Raw genomic sequence first — 14511 nt, forward strand, 5'->3', positions numbered from 1 at the left:
ATAGTAGGTACTTAATAAATGCTTGTTGACCAACTGACAAACAATCCTTCCATTTTTTGGCCATTAGAAGGTCATTAAAGCCATCTAGTGCGTATCATAGAGGATTCTCAGCAGTAAATTACCTTTCTAATTCATTTTTGGCCTCTACCTAGTTAAGAAACTAGGAACTTATTAGCAGTGGGGTAGCTAGGTAGCAGTATATAAAGCACTCTGCCTGGAATCAGGGAGACCTGAATTCAAATCCAGTCTCAGATGCTTAGTAGCAGTGACCCTGCACCAGTCACTTAACCTCTGTTTCAGTTATCTCAACTGTAAAATGGAGGTGATAATAGCACCTACCTCCCAAGGTTGTTGTGAGGATAAAGTGAGATAATATTTAAAAAGCCCTTAGCACAGTGCCTGGCACGTAGTAAGCACTATATAAAGGTGACTGCTATCATCATTATTATTGTTATCATTAACAAAGGTTTGGAAATTCAGTTACCCGTTATATTAACCCAACCCAGGCAAGGAACAACACTGAAACAGAAAAAATATTTAGTCACAAAAGAAGTAATAGTAACACAATAGCAAACAATCTCAGCCTTCCTTCCTGGTGATTATTAGAGTCTCACTCTCCATTTCCCAAGAGTAACTTGAGTCTCAAACCATTCTAAACTCATGACTCCTAATAGGAAAGGTATGGGCAAAGTCCCTCTATAGCCAGAGTGTGGGATGGGAAACTATACACATATGGGTCTTATGCTCGCTACTGGAACTTTCCCCAGTCTCCAAAATTTGGGTATCTTTTCTCCTTGCTCTGTGACATGCCATTTAGGAATCATAGGTTCCTGGATACCACCATTACATACTCTAGGATGCCCCTTAAAACACTTCTTTTTCAGAAATCTTTCCCACCCAATAAGAGTTGTGCTCTGGGCACATGGTCTCAAGGCAAATGTTATCCTTGTTCTTCTCCACTGCATACCTTAATGTGAGGCCCAGCTATCCTAAGAAATGTTGTTTTTTTCTTTACTTCAACAATGTCATTTATATAATAAGCATTTTTTACACATCTACCATAAATAAGGCACTATGGTAGGCACTGTGTATATAAAGACAAAAATGTTAAAAGTTCCCTTTCCCAAGCAAGTTACGGACTAATGGGCAAGATAAAACATCATTTTAAAATGCAAAAAAAAAGTTTTAGGAAAAAAGTATAGTCAAGTAGTCCTGGGATTGTGAAAAAGGAACCAATGAATAAGGCAGAGCCAGAGAGGCCAAGAAATAGAGTGATGTGATGAACGTCAAAAGAGGAGCAAAGCGGGAGAGTAGTCAGCAGCATCACATGCTGCAGAAACGTTAAAAAAAAAGATGTCACTTGTCAAAAGGCCATTGGATTGGGCATTTTAGAGGCTATTGGTGACCTCTGAGAGAGCGATTTCACTAGCATGGTGAGGAGGGCAGTCATATTGCAAGAGGTTGAGTAAGTGGTAAGGAAGTAGATACAGTGAGCATTGAAAGGTTAGCAGTCAAGGCACAAGATAAACTGATAATAAACAAAAAAGCCTATAGTGACAGAGAGGTCAAAAGATGAGAGAAGGAATGATTGATGGAGCAAGATCCTGCAGGAGATAGGAGGGAATTGGTGTGGGAAAGAGGCATGAGGTACCCTCGGCAAGGAGGAAGATCACCTCATCTGAGAACGGATATCAGAGAGTTTGGACAAGGCCATGTAGAGTAGTTCAGGGAGTGAAGTAAGGAAGGAGCACATGAGAGATGGCATCAGGCTCTTCAGCAAAGTAGGAATACAGGTTAACTGCTGAAAAATGGGATTGTAGGGAGAGAGCTGGAGATTGGAGAGACAAGAAGATTCTTCAAACCACGTTTTACTGGGTTTTCTGTTGTTTTGTTCTTCCCAGAAGAAGCCTGAAAAAGATCTGTGTAACAATATGGATGGAATACTTAGATATATAATTTATTTCATTTGGCTAGCATTACAGTTCATTAACCTGGGAGCAATATTTTATAAGTAGTTTTGATGTAGTAGAAAAATATCTGATTTCTAATCAGAAGACTTAAGTTCAGGTTCCACTTCTGTCGCAGGCTGAGAGACGATAGCCAAGTCATTTAATTTCTTTTCCAAGAATAATCTTTGGACTGGAAGGGACAGAAGAGAAATAGTTAATAGAGAGTTGAAACTCGAGATTTAAGTAGAGAGGGGTAAAAAAACTTCCTTTGATAAGATGAAGTCACCAGGCCTATCCTAACATACTAAAAGAGCTGACAGATGTGACTGCTGAGCCACTTGACAGAAATCTTTGAAAAGATTATGGAAAGTAAGAGAAACTCGTCAAGACTGGAATTGGACAGATATTGTCCCAGTTTTCAAAAAAGGACTAGGAGTATAGCCTTCATAGCCTGGTGAATCACAGAATGTTAGCATTGGAAGGGACCCCAGAAGCTCTCTAGTCCGACCCATAGCTGAAGAAGAATCCCTTACTACAACTAGGAAAAGTGATAGCTCTGAGATCTCTTAGTTAGAAGTAGGCCTTTTTGATATCCTTGGAGATGGGGGTGAAGAAATGGAGATATGATCAATACAGTTGGATGGATTTGGGAGTGGTCAAATAACCAGACCCAAAGATTAACAGATGATGGATTGATATCTCTCTGGACTGAGGTTTCCACTGGAGTTGCCCCTGGGGTGAGGCCATGGTCCATCAGTAACTTGGGTGAAGGCACAGTGTGCTTAGGAAATCAAGACAGAAAGTAGGAGCTCTGAGTAGAGATTTCCATAAATCAGATTTAGACTCAAGACGAGAAAATATTTCTAGCAATTAGCACAGTCCATAAGTGGAATGTGGACAGCTTTGAGAAGTAATGAGTTCCCCATCCTTGGAGGTCTTCAAGGAGAGATTGTATGACTATTTGTTAGCCATGTTTTCGAGCAGGCCGCAGGTTGTACAGGCCTGTTTTAGAGGGAATTCCTAATCAGATATAGGTTAGAATAAATGACTTCTGATGTCCCTTCCAATTCTGAGAGTCCATAATTCTATAATATTCCTATAGTTTTATACTTTTTTCTTTTCTCCCAGTTCAGAAAGCCCTGCCAACTTTTACAGAGCACTCACCTAAGTTTCCAAACTTAGCTAAAACAGGGCTTTTAAACCTTTTTTTTTGTCCCAGGGACCCTTTGCATTACAGCCTGTGGGCCCCTTCTCAGAATGTTTTTAAATGCATAAAATAAAATACATAGATATACAAAGGAAACCAATTATATTGCAACATAGTTATCAAAATATTTTTTTATAAACAAGTTCACAGACCCCAGGTTAAGAATCTCTGATTTAAGACAACATAGAGAAAAGGGGTGGATATAAAGTCTTAGTCATTATGTCATCTCTGTTCTCCTGCTCATTCAGTCTGGAGAGTCTGGGTGTCAAATCTGTTTCATCTTCAGCTCTACCAGGTCAGAAATGTTACTACTCCTAAGAAGTATTCATTCCAGAAATATTTCTTAAGCGTTAGGCATTGGTCAAATGCAAAGTTAAAAAAGACAGAGCCCCTACCCCCAAGAGACTTATAATCTAGTAGAGAGAGCTAAGAATACAGATGAATATAATTCAAATTAGAATATGTTTATTAAGAGTAGGATAAAGTTTTATGAGATCAGATGGGGAGATATATACATACATACACACACACACTCACTTATATGTGTTTATATATTTTATATAATTAAATTCCATTACAGCAAGGAGGTTTGGTTTTCAATCCACAGTCAGCCAACAAACTTTTGAGGGTCTGCTATTTGTACAGTACTGTGCCAGATGTTGTCAAGGTTACCAAGAAGAAAAAAATAGGGTTCACACCCTTAAGGAACATGTAGTCAGGTGGCAAAGAAAGACAGGACAGATGCATGAAACAAGGAGAGGGTGTCCAGACCATAGAAGTGCCAAATGCTGTGAAACCAAAACAAATGGCATCATAGGAGTTCAGAGAAAGGATGGAATCGTGTGGAGCTTGGTACACACCATTCCTGCATCAGTAGTGGTCCCAGGGTGTTTGCAAGTAGGGAAGCACTGCCAGTCTAGATGAACATGTCTAAATGTAAAAACAGAGGAGAGAGCGAAGTGACCGGAGCTTTTCAAAGAGACTAGACAGTTGCCAAGGAGGGTTCCAAGAGCCATTGCATGTAGATGAACCTAGGAATTTGTCTGACGTTAGTGGATGGCACAATATGGGCTGAGATTGGAGGTAGTATAGTCAGGTAGAAAGGCAGCACCAGCGTCTGCATGCGTAGAAATTGGAGAAGTAAGAACCCTAAAAACACACTGGCATTTGACGCACTTAGCTAAAGGGAAGCTAGACAAACCACAGGCTTATTTGAAAGGAAAAAAAAAAACCAGAATCTCCATTAGGAGAAGTTCTAAGGCTTGTTCTAATCCATGCCCTTGTGTTGTTTTTACAGAAGAGCAAGGAGGAGGAAAAGGTGAAATTCAGATGGGAGAAGAACAGCACAAACAGGATCCCTCTAGATAACAATCAAGTTAGAGTCTTGTTAAGAAATAATCAGGGGATTGTTTCACTTCACACCAAATTGGGTTAAAAATAATCCTGGTGTGGATTTGTGTCTGTGTCTTTGTGTCTTGAACTCTTCCAGTGTGGTCTCTTTCTTTGCAAAGCATGTTGTGAGTAGCACCGATTTCATCTTGTTCTCTCCTGGAACCTTTTCAAATGTCACTGATGCTGCTGCTGCAAAAGCACCTGTTTGGGGAGATTTCACATACCTTGAGTTACTGAACCGAAATGCTGATCTCTATTGGCTCCTGCAGGGGGTGTATTGAATGCCTGTGACTGAGGTGTACTTGGATGAAAAGCAGCCGATGTTGTCTCAGCATGCTCCCTGTGGGGCACCCTAGATACTTCTATCACTCTGTTTTCACCTCTGGGTTTTTGTCTGTAAAGGTAGAATTTACTGTTACAGCAGTACCCAAGTCTTTCCTTCACATTCCTCAAGTCTGGTTTCTGATCTCTTTCTGGACTGGATTCCTGCCCTGGAAGACAGGAATTGGAAATGTTTAAATGTGATGGCTGGATTTTTTTTTTTTTAATGAAAGGGTAGGGGGGAGAGTGGGGGGACTTTTATATAAATGCAGCATTAATCATGGGCCCCTAGACATTTGACAAACAATAGTAGGTTTTGCTAAAATAAGCTAAAGAAAAACTATCTTCTTACACCAAAAGCTGTTTATTATATTAAAAAGAAAGTTCATGTGAAGAATTTTTAGAGAGAAGAGTCCCTCTAGTGCGCAACTGGAGGAAGTAAGTGTCACTGTGCTTGGAAATGAAAGAAGAAGGCTGTAGTATTTATGAGATGGGTTGTGGGGAGTTATCAGATTTTTAAGTAGGCTACAAAAAGTCCAGTCAATACTATGCTTCTTGGGAATACACAGCATTTGCCTTTGTATTTAACTGTTGTTAAATCCAAAAATTATATACGTAATGTGCAACTGTTAGGAAATTCACAGTGGTTTGGTTTTTTTGCGAACTGTTTCATTTTATCCTTAATACATTCCTTTGACATTGATTTGAAAACAGTACTCTGATATATTTCTAATAATGAAATAGATTTGTATTTTTTTATTAAAAATTTCTCTTTATTTTGAAGTTAGATCTTGTGGGATGTGGCCTTTAGTACCAATAAATTGTTTCAATGAAATTGCCATTTTAGGCACTTATAACGCGTTGCAGTTTTAGCTGATCAGGTAACAGATGCGTTTTCTATTGAAATGGTATGGATGACTAAAATGAAAAGACAGGAAAGCAGCTAGGTGGCACAGTGAGTAGAGCACCGACCCTGGAGTCAGGAGGACCTGAGTTCAAATGTGGCCTCAGACACTTGACACACATACTAGCTGTGTGACCTTGGGCAAGTCACTTAACCCCAATTGCCCTGCCTTCCCCCCTCCAAAAAAAAAAAAGAAGATGGGTATGAATCATCTTTCATTAGTAATACATGAAAAGTCACTCTTCAGTTTTTCAAAATGGTATCTTTTGTCACAAAAAGACAACAGAAACTCAATAAATGTTATTGGATGAATGGCCAGTAAAGATTACAAAAATATGGAGAGTGAATGAGTTTTTGAAGTGAATGATGAAAGCTGTCCTAGATCTAAGAGAATGAGTTCAGAGACAAGTTTTATCACTAATAGAACCCTTGTGGACTTTCTAGTGTGATGAGATAACCAAAGTCACCACTTCTTTGTCATGTGTCAAGTTCAAGATAACCTTGCTTGTATCATTTCCTGGTATCTCATGTCTTTGTTGTCTACATTTAGTGGCCACTTGACATCATTATTCTGCTGTTTAAATATCTTATATCTCAAATGTTGGACCTTTAACACCATAGTACAGCTTGTAAACCTAAGCCAACAGAAGCTTGCTCTGAGCAAGGAGACGTTAAAGTGACTGGACTTTTTAATACAGCTGTGTACAGCTGAGTCTTAATGGAACCAAACCTATATGTGTCACTGCTCTTTTTTTCCACATCTGCTTTGCACGCGATATCTTTCTTGAATTCTATTTGTATACAAGTTATATTTCCCATATTAGACTGTAACATTTGAGGGGTAGTGGAGTGGCGGTCTGTTGTTTTCTGTTTTTATGTCTTCACCATGTATCTCTGGTGAAAGAAATAAGAAGAATTCATGGCTTTCTCCAGTAACCTTCAGTAGCCCAGGAGGATGAGAGGAAGAATTGGATCATTGTAGTTACCCAGAGAATAGGATTTACAGGTTGGGAACTATGGAAGATCTAGGAAGCAAGTGATTCTAGGGCGGTAGGTAGTGAAACATTGCAGTGGCAGACCACATTGTCAAGGCTGGCTATGAAAGCGAGTGAAGACAGCAGAAAAGATGGAAATATTGCCTGTTAGTGATCATTTTTTCCTATCCTACTCCAAAAGTACAGTATTTCAGACACATTCTGGGACAAATTGACTATAGTGAACTATTTAGATGACCCCCACCCTCCCAGTCAAATATAAAATCCTCTGTTTGGCTTTTAAAGCCTTTTATAACCTGGCCTTTCCCCACCTTCCAGTCTTTTCACACTTTATACTTCTTCATCAACTCAGTGATCCACTGGCCCTGGTGTCCTTCATATAAGACGCTCCATTACCAGCCTGCATTTCCTCTGACTGCTTTCCCATTCCTGCATAGCTCTTCCTCGTCACCTCCACCCCCAGGCTTCCTGGCTTCATTCAAGTCTCAGTGAAAATCCCAGCCCACCATTTCCCTCTGAGATGACTTTACACCTACCCCATGTATATATAATTGTATGTACGTAATTGTTTGTTCATTGTCGCCCCATGCCACCATTAGAACATGAGCTGCTTAAGGGCCAAGATTGTTTTTGCCTTTCTTTGTATTCCTAGTGCTTAGCAAATTGCCTTATGTTTCTTAGCCAGTTGGCTTGAGACTCTAAATAATTATTTATAATTATTATAATATAATACATATTTTATATATGGGGTAGAACACATATAGAATACATTATAATATTATAAAGGCATACTATATTATATAGTCCATATTATAATCATTAATAATAGATTTATGGGAAATTGAGTTCTAAACACAAAAAGCTTTATACATTTTCCATCTGTGTATGGTTTGGAGTACTTGTGCTTTGTTCTCTGCTTACCCACCATGGGTTTGGCGCCATTGGCTTCCTTGTGGTACTCTAGCCCCAGACCTGTTCCCATCTCTTATTAATGAACTGTTTTATAAAAGATGGAAGCAGATGCAAACTCTCCTTGCTAAAAGAGATATGAGAACTCCTTCTTGGTTAGAAGTTATCCTAAGCTGAAGTTTATGTTAAGAGATTAGTACCTAGTAGAGATACCCTCCCTGAATAATTAGAAGACTTCTTGGAAAAGCATTGAAAAAAAAAGAAAAGAAAGAAAGGTTTGAAAGGAAATGTGGTTAGTTGTCAACACTGGTTCAAATTCTCTTTTGTGTTTAAACCTTTATAAATAGACTAGTATAAAACTCTCCAGTCCTTTCTTTGCTGGGATCTCTAAAATATGTGTGTATCTTCCCCCTTCCCCCCATTCCCCCTCCTTGAATGGGGAAAATACCCTGTGTATAATTTACAGCTTATAGAAACATGCCAAATGATTTTCTGGGTAGTTAGAAGATTTTTACTTCCTTTTAATAAATCAAAGTACTATCCTATGAAAAACCAGGTTGATTGTTGTCTTTTGCCCACCAATAAAGAACGTTTTCATTGCTTTCTATTTCAGGTTGCCCGACTCATGGAGATGGGATTTTCTAGGGTGGATGCTTTGGAGGCCCTGAGAGCTTCAAATAATGACCTTAATGTAGCTACCAACTTCCTACTGCAGCACTGATGAGCCCGAGGAATGCAGCTGACATGGTTGCTTGCCATCTGAGGCAGAGGCAGCATCTGCCTCCCTGATGACATTGAAAAATCTTTACCAAATGAATCCAAGGCAACAAAGCCATGTCTACAAAACTAAGTTATAATGTTGGGTAGAGGGTAGGTATGCCCTGCTGCTCCCATGCCCTTAAACCCCAAGGTTGTTATGATTACACTATCTGAAAATAAGTTTGCCATTGAATTAGCTAGCATGTTCTTTTCTATCTTCATTTTGAAAAACTGGGTCTTTTCCTTAGTTTTGGGAATCAACAGTAAAGAATTTGTTGCAGTAGACGTATAAAATGCTGAGAGAGTACAAACTTATGCAACAGCCCAGTGCCACTCCTGAGGGGAAAGAGAGGCTGTTATAAGTCATACTATTTTTATTATAGTACATAATCCCACATAATCTTTTGATTGCAATAATAATCTTGAAGGGGAAAGGGAGTAATGTTATTTCAATAAGGACATATCAGATTATTCTTTGTAAAAGGTTTTTTTTAATTGCATTATTTTTTTTCTCAAATTTATTTTTAAATCTAAAGGGCTATTCAGGCCATGCCCGATACCACCTAGATACCGGAAGTATGATTTATATATCTATTATAAATTGTATTAACTAAGGACTAACTAGGGGAGAGTAGAAGCACTGAGTCATGCACTCCTCATTATTGCCAGCACAGGGCAGATTTTCTAGGCCTTTCTCCCCATGTCTTCCAGAAAAAGCTACTAATTAAAAGAGCCTAGAAGAGTCTCTGAAACAGTGAAAAAGCTCTGGGGGAAAAAAAAGGGATCTAGTGTTAACTCTCCCTTGAAAATCCAAAGTAGATCCATAATGGGGAAGTGATTCAGGCAGCAAAAGAATGAAAATGGAGCTAAAAAAAACCCCTAGCCTGACAGCATCCAGCCAGGTTCAGCAGGACCAGAGTGACCAGCTGAATCTTCACGATGGCCTAAATAGAGTACGTTATAGTTGACATGTGGTGGATTCGTGAATAGACCATCCGTTATTTTCAGGAAGTGGAGATGAGGACTCTAGCCCACCTTTTGTGTCTGGTTCTTGGGCTAAGCATTTGCCTGCTGAAAACCTAGATTGCTTGTCCCTGGCTGCACCACCAGCATTAGCCTCTCTAGAAGTGGCATTTCCTGGCAGCCACAAACCTAGGATGCTTGGCATCCCAAAGGGTCAACCCAGGGCAATGCAGAGGATAAGAATAACATTTCAGAATTAGTCGCTGTAAGCAGAGAAAACGGAAATCAGCATTGGAAAGGGATGGAAAATGTGAGGGGAAGAGGAGGGCTGAAAAAGGCCTTTAGCAGATACAAAGCCAGGGGAAACGCAAGTCCATTTGTCATCTGCAAAGTGAGCAGAAATTTATCAAATTGATGCAAGTTTAGGTACACGACGCTCATCATAATAAAGCTTAAAACATGTTTTACCTTTTTAGTATTTTTCACATAGGATTGACCCAATCGAAAGAAAATTTTCTCCTAGGCTTTGAATGATGAAATAGTCTGTCAGGCTACCTGTCTCTTTGGCTGAAGAGCTTCATGGGAGAAAAAGGTTGGAGAGAGCTTTTGTTCAGTCTAGCTAGCACTGTGCAGTTAATAGTGGCTGTGTCCTGAAAGAAGGAAATAAATGTGTTACCAAGGCCAGATTCCAGGGCTCATAAGTATCATTTCAGTGCCTAGGACCTAGTGGGGCCCCAAGAACTCTGTGCCTCTCTGGCTCAAAGCTCCATTAGCAGCACCCAATCAGTAAAGTAATAAGAGCAAGGAACCCTAATGGAGCGGTCTGAGGCCAAGTCACTGAGCATGTTCCTGTGGAGACGGTACAGAGGCAATTCAGATTGGTTGTGCAAGGGGCACACATTTAGGGTTGTACTTTCAAAAAAAAAGTGCAATACATATTCTTACCATGTGTTATTTTTGTTAACATAGTCAAATAATTCATAACCAATTCATTAGAGAAGCAGAGAGAATTTCTACAAGTTCCCAGATATCTTAATAAATAACACCTGAAAATCAGGATCTTAGAGAAAGATGTGTATTTGAAGGTCATCTGAAGCAACATTATCAGCATCTACACATGGACTATTTTGGTCAGAACTTATAATTTCATCCATGTAGGGAGCTTCCATTTCCATTAATACCAATTGGCAACTCCCATGTGATTCATAGTCTTAGAGAGTTGCCTAGGCCATTGAGAGGGTAAGTGACTTACCCACAGTCATACAGCTGATTTATTTGGGAGGCAGGACTGAAGCCCAGGTCCCTCTGACTTCAACACCAGCCTTCTGTCCACTGTGCCAATCTGCCTCTCACATATTATATATGGTTGGTTTTTTTTTTCCTTTTAAAAAGGATTCATCACCGAGTGGTTCTTGTTTATTGTTTGTTACATTTTGAGAAACCCTTCCAATTCAGTTTTCATACTCAGTGTTCTTCTCTACTATAAATGATAAGGCACTGCCTTCCTTGTTATCCCCTGGGACTTGGGTTTTTTTACTGGCACAACTTGTGGTCTCAGGATCTTTTTCTTTGTAATCACCTCCACTCCTGTCTTAATACCAGTCCTTTCCTTTCCTTCCTGGCATCACCGTCAGCACCAAGGAACTTCTAGCACTCACATTCCCTGTTCTACACCATCCTTGATGATCAGCTGTTTCCCACCAAATGGCAAGCTAATCATCTGCTCCAAATAAGCTGAGATCCCAGGGGCTTTGAATAAGGGAAAATATATGCATACTCACAGCTTTCATCAGACATTGAAAATCTCATTCAGGTACATATGTAATCTTTGAGAAAATCCAGTGTTTTCCTCCCACTGTCAGGATTTGTGCCAGAGGAGGGCACCAAAGAGCTACGTTAATCTACCCTTAAGTCTACAAAAATGCTTGTGGGCTACTGAACTAGTACCATGCTGATTTCATTATTAAGTGGGTAAGTTCCAGTTGCCCCAGAGAGAGGCAGAAACCTTGTTCGTAGGTTCACCTGGCCCAAGGGAGAACATGTATTGGTAAAGCCCTGATTGATAGGAGGGCCCCAGGTACTGCCTCAGCATAAATTACGTTGAAATCACGGAAGGAACATCAGAACTTTGATTAGCGAACTAAGCCCAAAATTATGAAAATACCCAAGTGCCATTTATAAAATGAAATCACTTTTTAGTACCTGAACTTGTAATCTATTCCTACATAGCAATAGACCTTTCACCTCCATAGGACCACATCCTAAAATGTTTTGGAGAGAATTACAGTATAGTTCAAAGTTTATTTTACTGGATGTCTCAGGTATTAACTAATATATATTGATCAAAAGAGATATGATTATCTTCACTCTGCATCCCACACCTGCCCTTTGACCTCAGCTCACACAGTGATTTTGAAATAAGTGAATGGGATTAAATCAGTATCATAAAGAGGGATCAACATTTCTCATTGCAGTTTCCTGGCTTTGACTAAAGATTTTTCTTTTTCATTTTATGTCAAAACTCTGTTGGAACAAATGTAAGGGCAATCTGCTCAGACCACTGTAAATCTTTTGTTTTTTAAGCAGCAGGATCTAAGGACCCCAATCCCCCAAAGAGATAGCGTTTGCACTCTGAATTGGAAATGGTATTATAGACTACCTCCTTTGATCAACATGTTTTCTTGTGTACTTTGAGGGGGAAGGGTGTTGTACAATAATCTTTTTTTACCCTTTAAATACAAGGAAGTGTTCAAAGGGATCTGCCTATGTGAGCATTAGCTACAGGGGCCCTCTTTTACACTCCAGTTTGGTACAGGCCAGAAAATTCCAGATGTTTTGTCACCTGGGGCATGTTTTGTCTGCTGGGTATTCTGACTTGGACCATGAATATCTGTGGCATTTCTGAAGCACCCCATCATTCAGATCAGAAGTGTAATGGACACAGGCATAGTGTGGGCACCCCAAGAGGACTTGAGGCCATCTCTGGAGTCCTAGTGAACTAGGAAAGTACATCATTTCTGTGATAATGCCCAGGTGGTCAGAAGACCAGACGAAACTAAAGTGAGGGAATGAAAAGTTCCCCTCAGAGCCCCTTGGGACTTCTTGCAGGGAACCTTGAATCACTCCCTGGGGATAATTCTCAATGGGGTAATTCTCAGCCTGCTCCCTGAAGCACAGGATGGTTCTGACCCAAACTGAGAGGAAGCCCCTGTGGCAGCCTCCAAGCAACCAGACTCCACAGCAGCAAAATGAAAAATCAATTGTTAGGCACAGTGAATACCAAGGGATTACTTAACCTTTTATTTCATGGACCCCTTTGGCAGTCTGGTGAAGCCTATGGACCTTTTCTCAGAATGATGTTTTTAAATACATAAAATAAAATATATAGGATTACAAAGGAAACCAATGACAGTGAAATACAGTTATCCAAATTTTAAAAAAACAACCAAGTTCATGTACACTTCTGCCACTCACCCAACTCCCAAGAACCCCTGATATAGATTATCCATCTCTGAGTACTAAAAGTAGAAAAGCACTTTCAGATAAATCTGTTCTAGTACCCAGCTTTGTACCATTATGTAGGTATAGCCCCTTGAGATTTGATTCATTTCAATCCCATAAGCATTTATTAAGCTCCTTCTAGAGCGGAGCGCTGCATTGGTGATACAGACAAAACAGAACCTGTCGCTGTGCTCTAGGCTTACCTTATAGCCTTCCAGGAGGCTCCTGTCCAGATCTATGTATAATGTATAGGTAAATACCAAGTATTTACAAAGGAATGTGGAGTAATTTTGTGGGTTAGGATAAAAAGTCTTCATGCGGCTACAAAAGCGAAGAAAGACAGACTGTGGAAGGCTTTAGTCTGAGGACTCTGTATTATACCCTAGAGCCATCGTGGAATTTTGAGGTGAGGGAGGAGGGGTGGAGTGGACGTGGTCACATCCTTGTTTTAGGATTATTTGGTAGTTGATTAAGTCTACCATAGGGCGTTAAGACCTCTACTTCTCCCTAAGAGCATAGAGCCTCTTTTTATGCTTCTGAAGTCTGTTCAAGGATTTTCTGCATAACAGGATTAGAATTGTAAACCCACCACGAACATGGTATATTTCATTCTTTCCTCATTAAAATCTCTTAACAGTATGGCAATATTCATCAGAAGGCTTCAATAGAATGGTAAACAGAAGTGTTAGAGCATAGCTAAGAAATGGTCAACCAGCCTGATACTGTCTATGCAGCTTTTTTCATGGGGCAACTTATAAAACCTGCATTTTTGTTGTTTATGAAATCCAAGTTTTCTCTATAGATAAAGCTTTCGGGATTGTGCAGCTGTTTTCAAAAGGTATCAGACTGCTAAGTGTCTTCAGCCCCAAATCCAGCGGACGCGTATTAACTCCTCAAGAGGCTGGACCTCGTTGCATTTAGATTCTCATATACATGTCTGTGGTGTTTTGTGCCTACTGATGCCTTAATGACCTATTTAAAGGAAAAAAATAAAAAGCCGTTATTTTGTTAAAATTAAGCAAACAACTAAACTAAAAAAGCCAAATCCTGGATGAGCTACAAGAAATTCCCAGACCCACTTCCTAGGTAGAGTTATGACAATGTTGTTTGTGTTCTGGATGAAGTAATTGTGACTAGAATGATGGTTTGGTAAAAGAAAGCTAAATGACGTCATCCCCCGACTCTGTCTCATTTCTAACGTTTGTGTAAGTTTGCGTGTCATCAGGGTCTTGCTACCACTTTTGGAGCAGCAAAGAACAGTGGCCACCTTCCAGCATTTGCCAGACACGTCCGTTAGGTTGGTCACCCTCCACATACCTCGACACGTACATACCTCCCACAGATGGGCAGTGCCCTGTTCTCTCTCTCCAGTTCCTCGTTTGTTTCCAAGGGAACTGGTGCCGTGTTGGAGCTGGGATGCTCCTTATCACCTGTGTGCTAATAGGCAAGGCTCTTCACCCTCCTTTGAAGGCTTCAGCTGCCTCATTTGTAAAAGGAAGAGGTTGGACATCAGGTTTCTTCCCCTTCTTTTGTGAGTCTTACACAGACCCATTTTACACTCTGGTGAAGCCTATGGACCCTTCTCAGAATAATGTTTTTATAATTATAATA

The 14511-nt window shown here is 40.0% G+C and overlaps 1 protein-coding gene across 1 annotated transcript in view; it reads left to right on the plus strand.

Moving 5' to 3' along the window:
* Positions 1 to 14073, plus strand: part of UBAC2 (UBA domain containing 2) — a 245180-nt gene extending 231107 nt beyond the window's left edge. The window contains exon 9 of the mRNA XM_036753855.1: positions 8291 to 14073. Coding sequence (XP_036609750.1) covers positions 8291 to 8398 — 108 coding nt within the window. The 3' untranslated portion in view covers positions 8399 to 14073. The remainder of the gene's footprint in view (positions 1 to 8290) is intronic.
* The last annotated feature ends 438 nt before the right edge of the window (positions 14074 to 14511 follow it).

The sequence above is a fragment of the Trichosurus vulpecula genome, chromosome 4 (assembly GCF_011100635.1).
Source record: "Trichosurus vulpecula isolate mTriVul1 chromosome 4, mTriVul1.pri, whole genome shotgun sequence".
Lineage (NCBI taxonomy): Eukaryota > Metazoa > Chordata > Mammalia > Diprotodontia > Phalangeridae > Trichosurus > Trichosurus vulpecula.